We start from the raw sequence: 18,341 nt of genomic DNA on the forward strand, positions 1-18,341 counted from the left end.
TGAAGTATAAGATATCTTTATTCTTCCTTGGGGAAAAACTAAGTATTACAAAATTCTCACTGTACAAAAAAAAAAAAAAATACAAAGATAAACTGTTCTTCATCAAAATGTAAAGCCTGGGCCAGGCGTGATGGCTCATGCCTATAATCCCAGCACTTTGGGTGGCCAAGGCGGGCAGATCATCTGAGCTCCAGAGTTCGAGACCAGCCTAGTCAACATGGTAAAGCCCTGTCTCTACTAAATATACAAAATCGGCCAGGCGCAGTGGCTCACGCTTGTAATCCTAGCACTTTAGGTGGCTGAGGCAGGTGGATTGCCTGAGCTCGGGAGTTCGAGACCAGCCTGGGTAACAACAACAACAACAAAATTATCCGGGCATGGCAGCATGCACCTATAGTCCCAGATACTCGGGAGGCTGAGGCAGAAGAATTGGTAGAGCCCGGGAGGTGGAGGTTGCAGTGAGCTGAGATCGCTCCACTGCACTCCAGCCTCGGTGACAGAGGGAGGCTCCGTCTCAAAAAAAAAAAAAAAAAAAAAAAAAATTTAGCTGGGCATGGTTGTACACACCTATAATCCCAGCTACTTAGGAGGCTGAGACAGGAGGATCGCTTGAACCCTGGAGGTGGTGGTTGCAGTGAGCCAAGATTGTGCTACTGCACTTCAGCCTGGGTGACAGAGTGAGACCCTGTCTCAAAAAAAGAAAAAAAAAATTAAAACCTTTGTGCTTCAAAGGATGCTTTTGACAAGAAAGTGAAAAGACAACAGAATCAAATATTTGCAAACTATATATCTGATAGGAAACTTATGTCCAGATTAAAAGAAAAACTTGTACAACTCAATAATTAAAAGGCAAATAACCCAGTTACAAAGTGAGCAAAAAATATGAATAAACATCTCTCCAAAGAAGATATGCAAATGGCCAGTAAACACATGAAAAGAAACTCAACCTCATTGGCCATGGGAAAATGCAAATCAAAGCCACAATGAGATACCACATCATACCCAGTAGGATGGCTATAGTAAAAAAAGACAGATAATAACAAGTGGTGGGGATGTGGAAAAACTGGAACCCTTTATAGACTGCTGGTGGGAATGTAGAATGATGCAGCTACTGTGGAAAACAGTTTGGCAGTTCCTTCAAAAAGTTAAACATAGAGTTACCGTTTGACCTAGTAATTCCATTCCTAGATATCTATCCAAGAATATCGAATGTATATGTCCACACAAAAATTTGTACATGAATGTTGATAGCCATATTATTCAAATAACCAGAAGGCATAAATAGCCCCCCGCCCAGTGTCCATCAACAGATGAATGGATTAACAAAATGTGATAGATCCATACATTGGAATATTATACAGCCATAAAAAGGAATGAAGCCAGGTGCGGTAGCTCACACCTGTAATCCTAGCACTTTGGGAGGCTAAGGCTGGTGAATCACTTGAGCTCAGGAGTTTCTGATCAGCCTGAACAACATGGCGAACCTCCATCTCTACAAAAAATTAAAAAGAAAATTAGCTGGGCGTGGTGGCACACGCCTGTAGTACCAGCTACTGGGGAGGCTGAGGTGGAAGGATTGCTTGAACCTGGGAGGCGCAGGTTGCAGTGAGCTGATATTGTGTCACTACATTCCAGCCTGGGTGACAGAGTGAGACCCTGTCTTAAAAAAAAAAAAAAAAAAAAGAAAAATTCTGCTAAGTGAAAGAAGACAGACACAAAATGCAACTGAATATGGCTCTGGATGCTTGCTGCTTGCAGAGTCCAGTAAACAAGAGCAAGGTCTGGTAGAAAGAAAGTGATTTTAGGCTGGTCCGAGTGCAGTGGTGTTTACAACTCATTGATCACAACCAGTTACAAATTTCTTTGTTCCTTCTCCACTCCCACTGCTTCATTTGACTAGTCTCAAAAAAAAAAATTTTTTTAAAGAAAATGATTTTATTAACCAAAACTAGTAAAGGGGAAGTGACCAGATTCCCATCCAAAGCAACCACTTTGATTTTTGCGGGGAAGGCAGGGATTAAAAAAAAAAAAAAAGAAAGAAAAAAGAAAAAAAATTGATAAGGAAGGCATGCAAGAATTGAGCTGTGTCTTGTTCTGGTGGCTAGCTCGAGTCCCAGTCCACCTGGATCTCAGGCGGGCGTCATCTCAACAATGGCTGGGTTGTTAACTAGCAACCTTGAAGTAATCTCTGGAATTTTGCAGCTGGGTCTCCGGACTTGGTTCATCTATCTCAAGATTAGCCCCTGGAACCTTTAAGAAGGCACATAATTAGACACTAGCATATAGTTAGATAAATGTGAAGGGAATATATACCATAGGAAAGGGAAGGATGTGGAGTCTATTTTAAGGCTAAGACAGAAGGCTTCTGCAGTTCTCCTCAAGATTATACCTTAAAACCCAACAGAAAAAAAAAAGTTTACAGGAGGCTGCGGCAGAAGAATCGCTTGAACGCGTGAGGCAGAGGTTGCTGTGAGCTGAGATCACGCCATTGCACTCCAGTCTGGGCAACAAGAGTGAAACTCTGTCTCAAAAAAAAAATAAATAAATAAATAATAATAATAATAATAAATTAACTTTAAAAAAAAGGCTGGGTGCGGTGGCTCACGCCTGTAATCCCAACACTTTGGGAGACCAAGGCAGGTAGATCACCTGAGGTCAGGAGTTCAAGACCAGCCTGGCCAATATGGTGAAACCCCATCTTTACTAAAAATACAAAAATTAGCCGGGCGTGCTAGCGGGCGCCTGTAATCCCAGCTACTTGGGAGGCTGAGGGAGGATAACTGTTTGAACCCAGGGGGCAGATGTTGCAGTGAGCCGAGATTGCGCCATTGCACTCCATCCTGGGTGACAAGAGCGAGACTCCGTCTCAAAAAAAAAAAAAAAAGTTTAAGGCCAGGCACGGTTGCTCACACCTTAATCCCAGCACTTTGGAAGGCTGAGAAGTTGGCGGATCACTCAAGTCCAGGAGTTTGAGACCAGCCTGGGCAACATGGTGAAACCCTGTCTGTACAAAAAATACAAAAATTAGCCGGATGTGGTGGTGCCCACCTTTGGTCCCTGCTACTGGGGAGGCTGAGGTGGGAGGATCACTTGAACCCAGGAGGTCGAGAAGAAATTTTAAATGCATTTTAAAGTTAAGGTGCCCGGTTACAAAAAGGGGACATATGGCCGGGCGCAGTGGCTCACGCCTGTAATCCCAGCACTTTGGGAGGCCGAGGCGGGCGGATGACGAGGTCAGGCGGTTGAGACCATCCTGGCTAACAAGTGAAACCCTGTCTCTACTAAAAATACAAAAAACTAGCCAGGCATGGTGGCACGTGCCTGTAGTCCCAGCTAATCGGGAGGCTGAGGCAGGAGAATCGCTTGAACCCAGGAGGCAGAGGTTGTAGTAAACCGACATCAGGCCACTGCACTCCAGCCTGGGCGACAGAGTGAGATTCCGTCTCAAAAAAAAAAAAAAAAAAAGAACATAGTAAATACTTCCACTTACATGAAACGTCTAGGATTAGTGGTTGCCAGGGCCTAGGGTGAGGGCTGAATGGACAGTGACTGCTAATGAGTAGGGATTTCCTTGTGAAGTGACAAAAATGTTCTAAATTAGGTGGTGGCCATGGATGCACAACTTTGCGAATATACCAAAAACACTAAATTTTACACTTTAAACGGGTGAGTTTTAAAGAGGCTCCAGGAGGAAAACTCCAGGTACTCCGGCCTCACCCCTCCGTTTGTCTTTTTAGCTGGAGGTGAGGAGCTTCTGTACCGCCATAAGAATGACTCCGCCCTCCTCCCCAGCCTGCCCTGCCCCTCTCGCGCGCGGGGCGGGCGCCGATTTGCGCTTGCGCAGCGAGGCCGGGTTTACGTAGGCGCAAAGCACCGCCCTGCAGGGGCCCGCCGGGCGGAGGTCGCCAGAGAGTGGGCCGGCTCCATGCGCCTGACGCCTTTCCGCCCCCAGCAGCGCCTGAGATGGGTTTTTTTTTTTTGCCGAGCCCCACGGGGGTCTCCGGGCGAGGGGTGCCTTCCAACTCTCCCTGCCAAGCCATCTCCCCGCTTGTGGGGTCGTGCGCGGCCGCCCCGGGTGTCTCCCAGCTCGCGGGCTTCCTTCCAATTCCCCTTCCCTTCCCGGGGCTCACGGAAGCAGCCGCAGCCCAGCGGCGCAGGAGGGATGGGGCAGACAGAGGCGCCGGCAAACTCTTTCCGTCCAGGGCCGCAAGAGAAGTATTTTCTGCTTTGCAGGCCATCGGGTCTCATAAACACTCGGCCCTGCTGTTGTGGCAGGAGAGCGGACTTAAGACAATCATAACGAACGAGCGTGGCTGTGTGCCAGCAGAACTATTTATGGACACTGAAATTTGAACCCGTGTAATTTTTACATGTTATGAAATAGTCTTTTTCAACCACCTAAAAATATAAAAACCATTTTTTTAGTATGCTGTATGTAACAAAAACAGGCAGCATAGTTTGCTGACTTCCTGCCTTTGAGGCAGGTTTGGGAAGGGGGCCCCTTTACCCCCAGGGAAGGTTCCGCAGGCACAATGAGGCTGAGAGTATTGCTACGTTTTGAGGACTAGGTTCTCTGCATCCACCATCCTCCTCTATCCAACCTGCTGAGAAAGGGCACTCACCACCTGAGGACCACCCTAGTTCATCTGTTTTTTGTTTTGTTTTGAGACAGGGTCTCACTCTGTTGCCTAGGCTGGATTGCAGTGGTGCAATCTCGGCCTCCTGGGCACAAGCGATCCTTCCACCTCAGCCTCCTGAGTAGCTGGGACTACAGGTGTGCACCACCACGCCCGGCTAATTTGTGTTTCTTATAGAGATGGGGTTTCGCCATGTTGCCCAGGCTGGTCTTGAACTCCTGGGCTCAAGTGATCCTCCCACCTCAGCCTCCCAAAGTGCTGGAATTACAGACGTGAGCCACTGCGCCTTGCCCCTGGTTCATCTATCTCATAATCTCATTTAATTTTATTTCAATTAACTTTTTATGGGGCAACCTAATTTTTTTTTTCTTTTGAGACAGGGTCTCACTCTGTCGCCTAGGCTGTAGTGCAGATAGCACCATCACTGCTTACTGCAGCCCCGAACTCCCAGACTCAAGGGATCTTCCCACCTCAGCATCACCCCTCTGCCCTGGTAGCTGGGATTGCAGATGCGCACTACCAGGCCTGGCCATGTTGCCCAGGCTGGTCTCAAACCTAATTCTTTTAAAATGTATTTTATTTTTATTATAGCAAACAGAAAACCTGATGCTTTTGAATCAAAAGTCGGCCTTCTTGCAGCTTTCCATTTCTATCACTAGTTACAGCCTCTGTGACAAAGCTGGTTCAAAGAGCCGAGCCGTGAGCTCAACATAGGAGTAGAAGACAGAATGCTGTCCCAGCGTCCCAGCGACTGGCTCAGCCCACTTTACCAGAATTCCCCTCCTCCCAGCTTACCTTGCTAAAGTGCAGATACTCAAGAGCAGGGGTGGCACAGGTGCAACTGACATGTTACACTTGGCATTTGTGGGTTTGCAGAGTGAAGTGTGGGGTCAGGATTTACGCCAGCACTATTCAGTAGAAATATAACCTGAGCCGGCCGGGCGCGGTGGCTCATGCCTGTAATCCCAGCACTTTGGGAAGCCGAGGCAGGCGGATCACGAGGTCAGGAGATTGAGACCATTCTGGCTAACACGATGAAACCCTGTCTCTACTAAAAATACAAAAAATTAGCTGGGCGTGGTGGCGGGCGCCTGTAGTCCCAGCTACTCGGGAGGCTGAGGCAGGAGAATGGTGTGAACCTGGAAAGTGGAGCTTGCAGTGAGCAGAGATCGCACCACTGCACTCAAGCGTGGGCAACAGAGCGAGACTCCATCTCCAAAAAAAAAAAAAAAAAAAAAAGAAATATAACCTGAGCCACATGTGTAATTCTAAATTTTCTAGTAGCTACACTTTAAAAAGCAAAAATAGGCCGGGAACCTGTAATCCCAGTACTTTGAGAGGCTGAGGCGGGTAGATCACGAGGTCAGGAGTTCGAGACCAGCCTGGTCAACATGGTGAAACCCGGTCTCTACTAAAGATAGAAAAAAAAAATAAGCCGGATGTGGTGGCGTGTGCCTGTAATCCCAGCTATTCGGGAGGCTGAGGCAGGAGAATTGCTTGAACCTGGGAGGTGGAGGTTGCAGTGAGCCGAGAGATTGCACCATTGCACTCCAGCCTGGGCTACAGGCGAGACTCCGTCTCAAAAAAAAAAAAAAAAAAAAGCTTGGTGTGAGGTTCTGCGATGGGGGAGATGGCCACTCAGCTCACAGGTCTGGGAAATCTGGGCTGAGTTAAGCTGTGGGAGAGCAGCTGCAGGAGGTGCTCCACTGCCAGCCAACACAGGCTGCCTACCCGCCCTACCCCCAGGCACACCCAAACTATTGTACTCCTCCTGGGGCAGATTGGAGAGGTGCACAGAATGAGCTAAATTCCACATTTATTGGTCTACGCATGAAGTTTTCCCCTGCACCTTAGCGTGTACCTTACCTAGTCTGTCAGTGAGGCTGCACTGGGCTTGCTGGTGGAAGGGGGCAAGTTGTAAAGTTTTGGAACAGGAGGGCCAGCAATAGAGACCCAAGTGTGCCAGTAGGGCATGTCCCCTGACCTCTCATGTTGGGGAGAGGGGCTAGAAGGGGAAAGGCAAAGTAGCATAAAATTTCAAGGACCCACAGCTCAAAACAGAGGGGGACTATAGTTCCTAGGAGAAGCAGGAGCTTCATCATTTCAAGCTTTTAGATAATGAACTTTCTGGACACCTCATTTGGGGGTCGAGAGGCCTTTTTCCTTTTGATTCCCACCATCCCTCCTGCCACCACATGCACTCTGAGCCTCACTCCATGGAGGGGCTTCCGTCAAACTCTCCTGCAGTACCGGAGGGTCCCCCCTGGGGACTGCTCCTTCTGGGAATGTCTGACAGTCACCAGGTAGCAGTAGGAACATCTGGAGGCAGGGGCACCCCACTCTTCCCCCTCAAAGATTGCCTTCTCAGAGATAGCTGCGAGGCAGAGGGGTATCTTGAGCATCCTTTCCCCCACAGTCAAACACTTGTTTGGGCTGGTTAAGACTCTTCCCCAGGCCCGGCCACACCTGATTCTGGGGTAGCAGTTTGGGCTGGCTGCGGGGCATGGCATTTCTGTGTGCTTCTGTCCACCTCTGCCCTTTGAGCTGACCCCTCGGGTCCTCCAGTTCCCAAGACAGAGCAGTGGGGAGCCTGGCACTTGGAGAGTAAAACTGGGGCGAGCTACACAGGAGCACAAACATCAGTCACCAGAGGTTCTCCAAGGACAAAGGTCACACAGGGTCTCCTGAGAGGAAAACACCAAGGTCCAGATACGGGGCTCTGGCCCACAGCCAGTCAGGGCAGGAATGTGGGGCCTGTGGCTCCACGCCAGGAGAAAACTCTCGAGGAAAAAGCAGTTCCACAGAGAGATAATGACAGATACTGTAGGTCAGAAAGACAGCTGGATCAGCTCCAGTCACATTTATTACAAAATAGTGACCGCAGTTCTGGTATAGAAAAGATCCCTGACAGCCCAGTACATCTGCAACGGCCCCCACCCCACAGAGTCCCTCCCTCAGGTGCCTCAGGTGTGGAAGGTCTCAGATTCGAAGGTTCCCTGCCAGGAGGGCGCTGTACCGGGCAGGTGTGAGGGGCAGGTAGGCACCTACAGCCTGGTCCAGAACGTACAGTGGGTCAGACAGGGTGCTGGGGTTGAAGCCGTCATTTGCCATCCGAACTTTCTGCTGTTTGAAGGTCTCTGTGGTGGCCAAAGACTCCTGGGGACAGGAGGAAGGGTCAGGGGGATTTGCAGGGAAGGGGACTCTCCCCAGGTGGTTCAGGGGAGTTGCCTGAATTTTGTTAAGGAGCAAGTCTTGGGAAAGGGAGTGTGAGGTCAAGGTTTAGGGGAAGAGGTGACAGAGAGGAGAAAGAGCCAGGCCAGAAGAAGGCAGGGATAAGGAAAGAAGTGGGGTGAAGAGCGCGCATCTCCGTGTTTTTTCTCTTCACGGAGTGTATTACGTTGGGGGTCCCTTTGTGGAGTTTGGGAGCCATCAAACTCCCAAGTTGATACATGGGGTGGATATGTGGGGTGAGGATATATGGGGTGAGCGGCCAGCGGGGGAAGTGGCTGGTTACCTGGAGCCTGAGGAATCGGGGCCGGGCATAAGGTGGCAAGTTCTCAGACACGTGGGTGTAGAGCTGCATAAGGTCCAAAGAGTGGGGGGGACGCAGAACTAGGGCTGCCATTCCAGCCCTGCCTTCATGCCCTGGTGGGTATGGGAGACAGAGTAAGCCCCTCCATGGCTGACCACCACGAAGGCCTCGTGCTCCCTGCGCCCAAGTATTACCAATTCGGGGTGGTGGCTGGGTGCCTCCCCCACCTTCCATGCCTAGGCACCTGGCACAGTGACTCCATAGATGTTCACCTCCTGAAGAAAATCCAGGGCCTCGAAGACCTCTGCCACCTCGGTTGTGGCCACATTCTCCCCCTTCCACCTGTCAGAGAGCAGAGATCTGCAAATGGGAGTCAGGGGTCAGGGCCTTATGGGCTTGGTGGGGAGATGAGGTCAGAGGTCAGTGTTACAGGAATGAAATGGTGAGATCTGAGAGTGAGAGATTAGCTGAGGACCCAGGTTGAGGTGGCAGATTAGAGAGTTGAGGTTCAGAAGCTTTGGATCACAGAGATCAGATGTCCAGGATGAAGAACCAGTTATGGACAGATACCTGAAGGTGTCTCCAGTACGATCATGGAAGCGGAGAAAACCTTGGTCATCGCAGACCAGCAGGTCCCCAGTGTTGAAGAAAACATCCCCAGGCCGGAAGACATCCTTTAGCAACTTCCCCTGGGCCAGCTCTGGCCTGCCAGCATAGCCCAGGAATGGGGACTGCTGGCTTACCGGGGCCACCAGCAGCCCTGGCTCACCTGGCAGAGTCACCAGGGTCAGGAGTGCTGTCACCTTTCCCAGAGCCTCCTGCCCCCATCCACCCCAGTCTCCAATTCCAGTCCTCCTGTGCTAGCTTCAGCACCCCGCCCACCCCACCAGAACACCACCAACCTGGAGATGTGGCCATACAGTGCCCCCGGGGGTCCCGAATCGGCTCTCCTGTGGTGACATCATAGCGAATCAAGGAGAAGGGGAAGATATGCTGGGGAAAGGGAGACCTGGGTACTGGATCATTGCAGTCACATGAGCCCCCTCTCCTGCCAGCCCTCTGCTGTTCCACGGGTTTTCAGTTTCCTCTCTGCCCCTCACCTTGTAAAGCCAGGAAGCACGCCCCACAGCGCCCCGCTGTCCTGTGTAGTTGATGGTGGCCACGTTGCCCTCTGTCAGTCCATATGTCTCCAGCACCTGCAGGGGCCCAAAGCGCCGCACAAAACGCTCCCAGGTATCTGGGCGCAGCCCGCTGCCCACTGCCAGCCGGACCTTATGGCCATGTTCTGCCTTGCTCTGAGATGAGTGGGAGAGGGGCCAGAGCTTCAGCACCAAGATGCCCGCTCCCCGAAGTGAATTCCTGTTCCCCATTCCCCAGAACCCCCTCCTACTGTGACCTCCTTCAGAGGCTGTAATCATCAGATGGCCTAGGCCATCTCTGGCTCCTTATCTTACACTGCCATTTTCTTCTTGCTGCTTCTCCCTCCAACTCCCTGTCTCCTGTCAACTGTCCTGCTCCCCGTAAGCTAGCCCTGTGTCAGCAGCTCTGCCCAGGATCTGTGCCCACGCACCGGGGGCTGGTTGACAAGGTATCGGCACAACTCCCCAATGTACTGGAACACCGTCACCCTGTGCTGCTGGCAATCTTCCCAGAACTGACCAGCCGAGAACTTGGACTTCAGCACCACTGTGGCCCCTGCCAGAAGTGGGCAGGGGGAAGAAGGAAGGAGGTAAGATTAGGAGCAGAGTGGGGAGCCCGAGCCCCTCTTTCCAGACCCCAGCCATCACTGTAGTCTTTCCCTGGGAAGGGCCCACTGTGGGGGTCACACCGTCAGGAGGCTGTGCTGGCCCTCTTTCCCCTCCCCCGGGCCCTGTCCCCAGCCTTGGAAGAGGTGAATGCCCTTTCCCTACTTCCCAGCCCCAAATATCCCATCCTCCACACTCTCACCTCCTTGTCTCTCTCTCCCTCTTCTCTATTTGCCTGTTCCTGGACTGACACAGTCCTTCCCTGCCTTTGACCCTGCAGCCTGGAGTTATGTGGCTGTATGGCCCCCCCTCACTGTTCCTCAGTCTGTAGGTCTAGGCAGGTGACATTGCCCTATTGTACAGAGCTCCTGGTGAGTAGGGCTCTGCCCCATCCGTCCTCTAGATTATCTACCCTGGAGGACTCACACCATAGTATGTGCTTAATAAATGTCTGCTGGATGAATTAATGAAGGTGGGGTTGGGGAGACTGACCAATGCCCATGCAGCCCACAACGCCCAGCAGGGAGCCGGACATGTGGTAGAGTGGGAGGGCGAGGTAGATCACATCTTTCTGGTGGACACCACACAGCTGGTAGAAGCCCTGGCATTGCAGGATCTTCAGATGACTAATCCGAGCAGCCTTGGGGAGGCCTGTGGGGTGGCAGTTATGGGGCGATCAGGGGAAGGGCAGACTCCAAGCTCTACCTATCTGTTTGCACCCCCGCTGGGTTTCCCACAGAAAGAGGCGGAGGCAGGACAGAAGCTGAGGACTGAGACCAGGCTGTCCTGGAAATATGGGTGGTCTGGGGGAGGTGGAAAAATGAGTAGGAGGTGAGGAGACTGGGGAGTGAAATGATGGGCAGAAAAAGGATGTGCCAATGAAATCAGCATCCTCTCTGCGGGCTTTGAAGGAGTGGTCTGGGAGCTGAGGAGGTCCCAGTCTCTGTTCCCAGACCCCTGCCTTCCTCTGCCTTAGTTTCGGGGAGCTAAGTATGGTGCCCCGCCCTCACCCGTGGTGCCAGAGGTGAAGATGTACAGGCACGTGTCTGTTACGCTCTGGGGGGAAGAGAGGTATCCTGGCACTGGCCCATCCACTTCAGCGGACACTTCAGCCAGCAAATCGCTAATTCCAGCAGGGTGGGTTCCTGGGCCTGCAGACCACAGGTGGAGCCCCATGGCTCTCAGGGCGGGCAGGTCCGGCTCCAGGGACTCCAGAAACTCTAGAAGGGTGGGAAAGCACAACGCCGGGGCCCTGGCTCTACCTAGAAGAGCCTATGACCCATGTCCCCTCCCCATCCCAGCCCACACTGCTCTTGGGTGAGGGTGAAGGGTATGGACATTCCATCTTGGGTCTGAGGCCTGGAACTCGACTCCTTGGGGAATCCTTGGGGCATCAAAGATTCAGCCTCATCCCTTCTCAAACCTGGAGACTCCTATCTCCACTCACTTTCGAACCCCAAGGGATAGTCGGCTTCTTCCCAGGCCCAGGGATGAGACCGAGCCTTTCTGCGGTCCCCGACACGCCCCCTTCTGTGGCTGGCCGCGCCTTGGTCAGTTCGGAGCTCCAGCCTTACCTGGCGCCAGCACCAGCGCGCGCGCGCCGCAGCTGCGGAGGCAATGCAGCAGGGGGCCCCGGCGCAGGGCGGTGGGCACAAAGGCCGTGCGCAGGCCGGCCTTGGCCAGCCCGAACCAGAGCCACAGAAACTCTGGGCCAGCGGGGAGGAGCAGCGCCACAGTTGCTCCAGGTGCCAGAGGGGCGGCGGCTCCTCCACCTCTGGCCGCACCGTCCCCTCCGGCAAACTCCGCGCCGCTTCCGGCCGCTGCATCTCCGGGTCCCGGCGCTGCCCGCTCGCCTTCTCCAGCGCTCCCCTCGCCGCTGTCGCCGCCGTCGGGTCCCCCGTCCCAGCCTAGCGCACGTAGGAAGGCGCGTGCAGCCCTGTTACTCTCGCGCTCCGCCTCCGAGTAGCTAAAGCGCCGCGAGCCGTGAATGAGAAAGGTGTGCGCGGGGCGCTGCTGGGCCAGTTCCGCGAGGCGCCAGGCCAGGCTGCAGCCCCCCTCGGGACCTTCCGGGTCGGCGGCAGCCGCGGCCAGGGCGCGAGCTCGAAGAGCCCTTTTGCAGCACAGGGCTCGCACCGCAAAGGCCAAGTCCGCCGGGAGCCAGCGCAACTGCGGCCAGAGGTGTAGCTTCAGCAGCAGCAGCGGTAGCAACAGCAGCAGGGGCAGCAGCAGGAGGGCAGCCATGGAGCCCGCTTCCTCCATCGGCACCGTCTGGTTCCAGCCGCTCGCAAACATCCCTGATCCTCCCTCCCGAAAACCTAGGGCCGCTGGTTCTAGCTGAGACCTCTCCTTCAGGGAGCGCGCGTGCGCTGGCACACGCCCCTTCCCACCCAGGCCCCCACCACTCCCCACGGGCGGAGAGCTGAAACCCGGGAAGAGTGCGGGTGTGGGGCGGCCCCGAACTCCCAGCCCTCCCCCCACAGCCTACGCTCCGCCCTAGGCGCGCTCCCTCCCGGACTGCTCGCGGCTCGCACCCTACCAGGTCCTGGGCGGTGCTCGCTCCTTCCCTCAATCCCAGGGTTATGTCTCTTCTAAGTTCTTTCTCGGCTTGGGCGGTTAGGCATCTGGCTAAGCCCTAGAGTCCAGGCCTGAGAGCCAGGGCGTTTGGATCGCAGTCCATCTTCCCCTCAATATTTCTTTTTCCCGTGAAAGGAAAGTACCACTGCTCTCTCCCAGAAGAATGAACTTGGCCCCTGGCCCATTTGGTTCTGCAAGTTCTAGCACGATAGGCAGACCCATCCCCTCCTGCCAGCCGCAACCCCAGGGGATGGGTGGGGGCTGAGAGTTAAATAGGGGAAAGGTGGAAACCCAGACTGCCAGATTTCTGAGGGGTCACGACAGAGGCCCCTCCCTTTGGGCAAGGGTACAATAATTGGGGCCAGCCAGCAAATGCTCTCCATCCTGGTTTTAATTGGGACAGAGGAAACTGGGGAAGGAGAGAGGAAGGAAAGAGGCCTCCAGTGGTTTAGACTTTCAAAGGAAGCAACAGCAGTGATGAGGGAGGGGAGAACCTGGATTCTGTAAAAAGACAAATTTTCGGGGTGAAGAGGAGCAGCTCTGTGCAGTTCGCCCAAACTTTACTCCTCAGTCCACCTCCATTCTCCCCGGACAGCAGGGGAACAATAGCATAGCCAAGGAACTCTCCTCTGCTGGTTCACATGGCCCAGCAAGTGGCCACACTGTGGAAGGAAGAGCATCTCTGTCCCTCCCTGGTATCCAAACTTTATCTCCAGGTACAGTTGTCCCTGGAGACCAAGCAGAGCATCCCTCCCCTGTCAAGCAGCGAGTCCTCCGGCTGTTCTTGGTAGGCAGACAGACTTCAACTGGAGGATGACAGACCTTTTGGAAGCCTCTTGTTTCTTGAGAAATGAGTAAGGACAGGCCTCATCTTACAGGGGATGGTTCTGCACAGATAGGTCAGTGCCTGGCTCCCACCTCCAGTGGCAGCAGAAGGATGGGTAGGGGCCAAAGCCAAGTCCCTTCTGCTCTAGACAAAAGTGGGGGCAGAACAGGAAGGGAAAGGGGGGATGTTCTGCGGTTACAAGTAGGGGTGCCAATCAAATCAAGACCAAGCTATACATGCACGGGGCAAATGCCAGCAGACACTCCAGCACAAAAGACATTGTGGCTTGTTTTATTGTCATTTAAAAACAACTTTTAAGACACGATTATCTCTGCCAAAAAAAAAAAAAAAAAAGACTCAAGGAAATGGGATCATATGACAATTCTGTGAAACTTGCCTCTGGGACTCCCTGGGCTCTGGTGTAGGTTGAGGTGCCAACCTCAGGCCAACCTAAGCCTCCAGGGCACACCACGTGGGGCTGTGGCCACCCTTTCAGACTCCTTTCTGAATACTTGTGGCATCTGCCCCATGATTAGGAATGGACACCCTGACCACGTCATAGATGCCCATTTCACACTGGCATGTGGATAGTGATTATAAAACGCCCCTTCAGAACAAACCAAGACCCGAAGGGGAAGCGGGAAGGGACACCCACACACTGAGTCTCTGCTCTCATCCTAGCTTATCTGGCCAGCTGCCCCTTTGTCATTTCCCTTCTCTGTTGAAATGGCTCTTTGGGAGACTGGGGGAAGAGACTGGGGAAGAGGCCAGGGGGCTGAGGACTTCCACTATGGTCTGATTTTACAGAGCCTCTGGCTTCAGTCAGATCCCAAATATCACTGGGAACAGCAGTGTGAGGGGCTGGAGGCCCCAGGAGGAGGGAAGGGGCTAGGGCTGCATGGCAGCTTCTCAAACTCAGCCACAGGAGAAAGCTCCTCCTTCCACCGGGGGAGCTTGGGGATGCAGCAAGGGTGTTTCCCCTGCAATCTCCTCAGCCTCTATTAACCTTTGAATCACCAAGAAGGAGAGGGCAGTCCAGCTGGGGGTGGGATGGGGAATGCAGGGCCTCAGTCACTGTCAGAGCCCACTGCAGAGGACCCTTTTCGTTTCCGCTTGGTAGGCTTCGGTTTCGTGTCTTCCTCTTCCTGGAAGAGATGGGAGGGGAAATGGGAAGTTACCAGCCTGGGCAGCTGCTGGCGCCGACTCCACCTGCACCCAGTGCTCCTTTTCCCCGTGTGCTGGCTGGGCTCTCACTGAAGCACTGCTGGAGCCCGACTCTTCTTCGGCATTGGGAGGCTGTGTGGCATTCTTTCGACTTCGAGGGCTGGACAGAGCTGCTTTTCGCCGGCTCTTGGGTGGCTTGGTGGAAGAGTCCTCATATTCCTCCGCCAGGGAGAAGAGATCACTGAATCTAAGGAAGAGGAGCGGCAGCTCTGAGTGGGAGCCTGCTGCTCCTACGGCACCTCCCATCCTCTTCTCTGCCCCCAGGCCTAGGCCTCTTTTTCTTCAACCCTGGACCCTAAGGTCTTGTTGGCCATTACGTTTATGTCCCTAGCAGGCTTCCTCTCCCTTAGGCTTTTCCCCTACTACTTTCGAAGGCCCAAAGTGGCAGGAGCCTCACTTCATCTTGTGGGCTTCGTCACAGCTCGCCTGGACATGCTGCAGCGCCTGGAGAATTGGGGTCTGGCTAAAAACTAGAGGAAGAAAAGGGAGAGCAGGGAAGGAAAAACAATCAGATGTTTGGGAGCTTATTAAACAGCACCCACAGGTTGTTTTATCCTGAGCATGGGTTGTGGCCCCGGGTGTCCTGCCCCTGCCCCCAGCCTGGCTCCAGGCGTAGTCTGGGCCAGGGCAGCATCGTCTACACTGGACGCTGAGGGTGGAAGGCATACAGTTCTGCTTGGTGTTGGTCAGGTTGAGCCGCAGGTTGTCCAAGTGCTCCAGGATCTGCTCCAGAGTCAGCTGGGCCAGCTTGCTGCTAGAGCTCCTCAGGCTGTGCAGGAATCACCAGAGCCAGAGTCTGAGTGTGGGAGGGTTCCAGAGTGCGAGACACCCTCCACCCGCCGGGGCCCCCTTAAGACAGAGGCAGCCTACATGGGGAACAGGATAGGCAGCCTGGGAGGGCTGGGGTTGGGTGAGAAAGGTGTGCCTAGAACAGGGGATCCTGGCCACAGGGGCACTGGAAGATGGGGAGAAAGGGCCACAGCGGTCTCGCATGCCATGTGGCTTCGGACCACTAGATGTCGCCCACAAACCAGGCTGGGACAGCACTGGCCCCCATCACTACCACCACCACCACCACCGGACAGCAATCACTGCAGACTGCCATGGCCTGGAGGGTAGACAGGGACCGTGTCCCACCTCTGTCTCTTGCGAGGCAGGCTGTTGTTCTTGATGAGCAGGGACTTGATGTGCTCGGCCAGCAGCTCGTCATGTTTCATGCACCAGTGCCGCAGGATGCTGGTGGTGAACTGGTCATCAGGATGGCAGGGCCGGCTCAGCACCATCTTCACCATCTCCTCGCTGGGCCTGGGGGAGGAAGGGGGCACTGGGTGCTGCTTGCACAGTGGCCACAGGGCATGCTGGGTCTCTCCCACTTATTTCCCAAGCCCTGGCCTCCCCACCCACCCACTACTCTCACATCCCTCTCCCTCTTCTCTTTAGGCCAAGGAATGCCTGGTTTCATCCTCTGTGGAAGCCAGGAGAGAAGAAGTGAGATTCTTCACTTGCTGTGGTAGAAGGCGTGTGCGTGTGTGTGTTGGGAAGGAGGACCCTCAGTTCTCCTCCTCCTCCCCTAGAACAGTCAGGGAGTGGGCCTGGGAGGCAGAAGCACAAGCATGTGGCATGCGGATGCTCCCCTACCCCTACCCTGCTAAAGCTGTGGGCCAACCTGGCTTCCAGCTGGAGGAAGGGGGCAGGAGAGGGTTGTGAAGTCACAGCCCCACACAGCCTCCAAGCTTCCCACTTCCTCTAAGACACTCTGTACCTTTTCTAGTCTCTCAGGCAAGAGAGCAGAAAGGGTGGAAGGAAGGCAGAAAGGTAGGAAGGATAAGATACACAGCTGCTGCCCCATTTATCGGGGGATGTTGCTAAAGGGCTTTGCGGGAAGAGGGGGCTGCCACCCTCTCCCTCTCTGCCCCACCCCGTCAAGGCACAGTAGGTCCAGCTGGCTCTGCTCTGCACAGGGTGAGGGAGAGGATGGTGCGTGACCCCTCTACCCTGACCCTCCCTCCTCTTGGATTAGCTGTGCGGTGGCCAGCAGGAGCATGGGGTGGTGGGGGCGGGAGGGCGGCGGGGAGCAGGAGCCACCAGGGATTAGAACTGCTGTGGCAGCAGGAAACAGGGATGTCCGGTCCCCACCTCCCCACCTCCGAGGGCAGCTCCTGGTGGGCAGGGGGGTAAAGTCGAGAGGAAGCCCAGATCCCAAGGGAGCTGCTCATTTGTAAGTCACGTTGGGGGAAGGGCAGAATAAGCAGATGTTAACGACAGGAAAAAATATGGCAATAAGGAGCAGGACAGAAGCCCTTTAGACCACAGCAGCTCTTGGGATGTTAAAACTGAGGGCTAAAGAGCCCCAGAGGTGGAACTCACTTTTCTCTTCGGAGTTGAAGCAGTAGGCAGGACAGGGCCTCTGGGTGCTCTGTGAGGGAAGGGCAGAGGCTGTTCAGGGGGAAGGTATGATTCCAGGATGGAATCTGGGGACCTCTCTCATTCCCCAATAGCCACTGGAGGGAATAAGGACAGTCTTTGATGAGGAGCCAGGAAGAATCCCCTACCCAGGAAGAATCCCCTACCCCACTCCTATCAGTCCCTGAGCCACCTGAGCCCCAGCCCAGAGCATGGCTCATGGTGGGCCCACAGGACTCGCCTAAAGAACAAAAGTGGCTGACAGAGAGCCTGCCCTTGTGCACTTTGGTGGGAAGGAGGACAATGGATCTGGGCTCATCCTAGAAGCCTAGAGGCCTCAGCCTTGCCCTAACTGTATAGGAAGTGTCATATCTGATGTGCTCCCTACCCAAAAGCCTACTCACCCTTGTATTTGAGGTGCTGCAGGATGGGGATTATGGTCTCCAGGGGAATATTGTGGGCCAGAAAGAGCTGCCAGGCACAATACTGCTCAAAGGTCTCCCAGTCTAGGCTCTGAACTGGAAGAGACAAAAGAAACATCTCTCTCAAGCACACATACACACACATACCCCCCTAATCCACTGACTACCAGCACCCCAAGCAGGGATGTTACAGAGGTAGGACAGATCCAGAAAGACACTGCCCCAGACCGCACCAGGGTGGAGTACAGTTCTGTCCCCTTAACTTCCCAGCCCCAGAACCAGCTTTCCTGATAGTGTAAAATACACAGGACTGACACCCTGCCCTCCTCTCCTCTCCCAGGCACCTAAAGATTTGATCACTTACTGAGTATGTTGAGAACTGAGTCTTTTCGAAACATAACCAGGTTACCCATCATCACGTGGCAGACCAGCTCCTGGAGCTAAAGAGGTGGAGGAAGGAGGCAGAACCCATCAGCTCTGAAAGGGGCCAGAAAGCTAGTATGGAGGGGGACGCAGGAGGGCTCATAAGGGAAAAAAAAATTAGAGGAAGTGAAGGCCCAGTTTAAAGGAATGGGAAGGAGATGGCACACAATGAATGCTGCCATCTCTGAAGGATAAAGGGGCTGATAAAGTAGCCACAGGCCTGAGTGGGAACCTTAGGACTATTTTGGGCAAAAATAGTTACAGCCTTGGTCTAAGCCTGAGGAGGAAAGGACCCTGAGAGGCTGGGCTCTGGATGCAGGTTGGGCAGGGTAAAGACGGAGGAAGGAGGATTCTTGGGTGCTAAGCCTCCTCTTTTATGAATGGGAACTAAGTGGAGAGGAGGAGAAATGGGATCCCAGTGCAGGCCTCAGAAGGACCCAAGCAAAGCTACAGCCTCTTGGGGACCTACGTGTGGTAAAAAGGTCAAGTAGAAATGGTCTGACCATTTTCATTCCGAGCCAAAGGAAAGGCCAGTTGAGAGCTAAAATCACAACG

The 18,341-nt window shown here is 53.9% G+C and overlaps 2 protein-coding genes across 5 annotated transcripts in view; both read right to left on the reverse strand.

Annotated features, from left to right (window-relative positions):
* Positions 1 to 7,465: 7,465 nt before the first annotated feature.
* Positions 7,466 to 12,384, reverse strand: SLC27A3 (solute carrier family 27 member 3). 3 transcript variants are annotated; one of them, XM_009243836.4, is made up of 10 exons: positions 11,489 to 12,384; positions 10,925 to 11,134; positions 10,407 to 10,565; positions 9,740 to 9,864; positions 9,270 to 9,464; positions 9,072 to 9,162; positions 8,740 to 8,938; positions 8,414 to 8,511; positions 8,152 to 8,282; positions 7,466 to 7,793 (listed from the first exon to the last, which is right to left on the reverse strand). In XM_009243836.4, the coding sequence occupies exons 1-10, from the start codon at positions 12,204 to 12,206 to the stop codon at positions 7,617 to 7,619; spliced, it is 2,103 nt and encodes a 700-aa protein (XP_009242111.2). In that variant the 5' UTR covers positions 12,207 to 12,384; the 3' UTR covers positions 7,466 to 7,616. The 3 variants fall into 3 exon arrangements, with proteins under 3 accessions (XP_009242111.2, XP_009242109.2, XP_024103640.1); XM_009243834.4 differs by having other exon boundaries at positions 8,414 to 8,529; positions 11,489 to 12,372; XM_024247872.3 differs by lacking the exon at positions 7,466 to 7,793 and having other exon boundaries at positions 8,151 to 8,282; positions 8,364 to 8,529; positions 11,489 to 12,347.
* Positions 12,385 to 13,589: 1,205 nt separating this feature from the next.
* Positions 13,590 to 18,341, reverse strand: part of INTS3 (integrator complex subunit 3) — a 46,733-nt gene continuing 41,981 nt past the window's right edge. The window contains 8 exon segments of one of the 2 annotated variants that reach the window (NM_001131437.1): positions 13,590 to 14,459; positions 14,569 to 14,725; positions 14,936 to 15,008; positions 15,207 to 15,307; positions 15,676 to 15,843; positions 16,906 to 16,954; positions 17,346 to 17,459; positions 17,728 to 17,803. In NM_001131437.1, coding sequence (NP_001124909.1) covers positions 14,382 to 14,459; positions 14,569 to 14,725; positions 14,936 to 15,008; positions 15,207 to 15,307; positions 15,676 to 15,843; positions 16,906 to 16,954; positions 17,346 to 17,459; positions 17,728 to 17,803 — 816 coding nt within the window. In that variant the 3' untranslated portion in view covers positions 13,590 to 14,381. 2 annotated transcript variants of the gene reach the window in all.

Source organism: Pongo abelii, chromosome 1 (assembly GCF_028885655.2).
Source record: "Pongo abelii isolate AG06213 chromosome 1, NHGRI_mPonAbe1-v2.0_pri, whole genome shotgun sequence".
NCBI lineage: Eukaryota > Metazoa > Chordata > Mammalia > Primates > Hominidae > Pongo > Pongo abelii.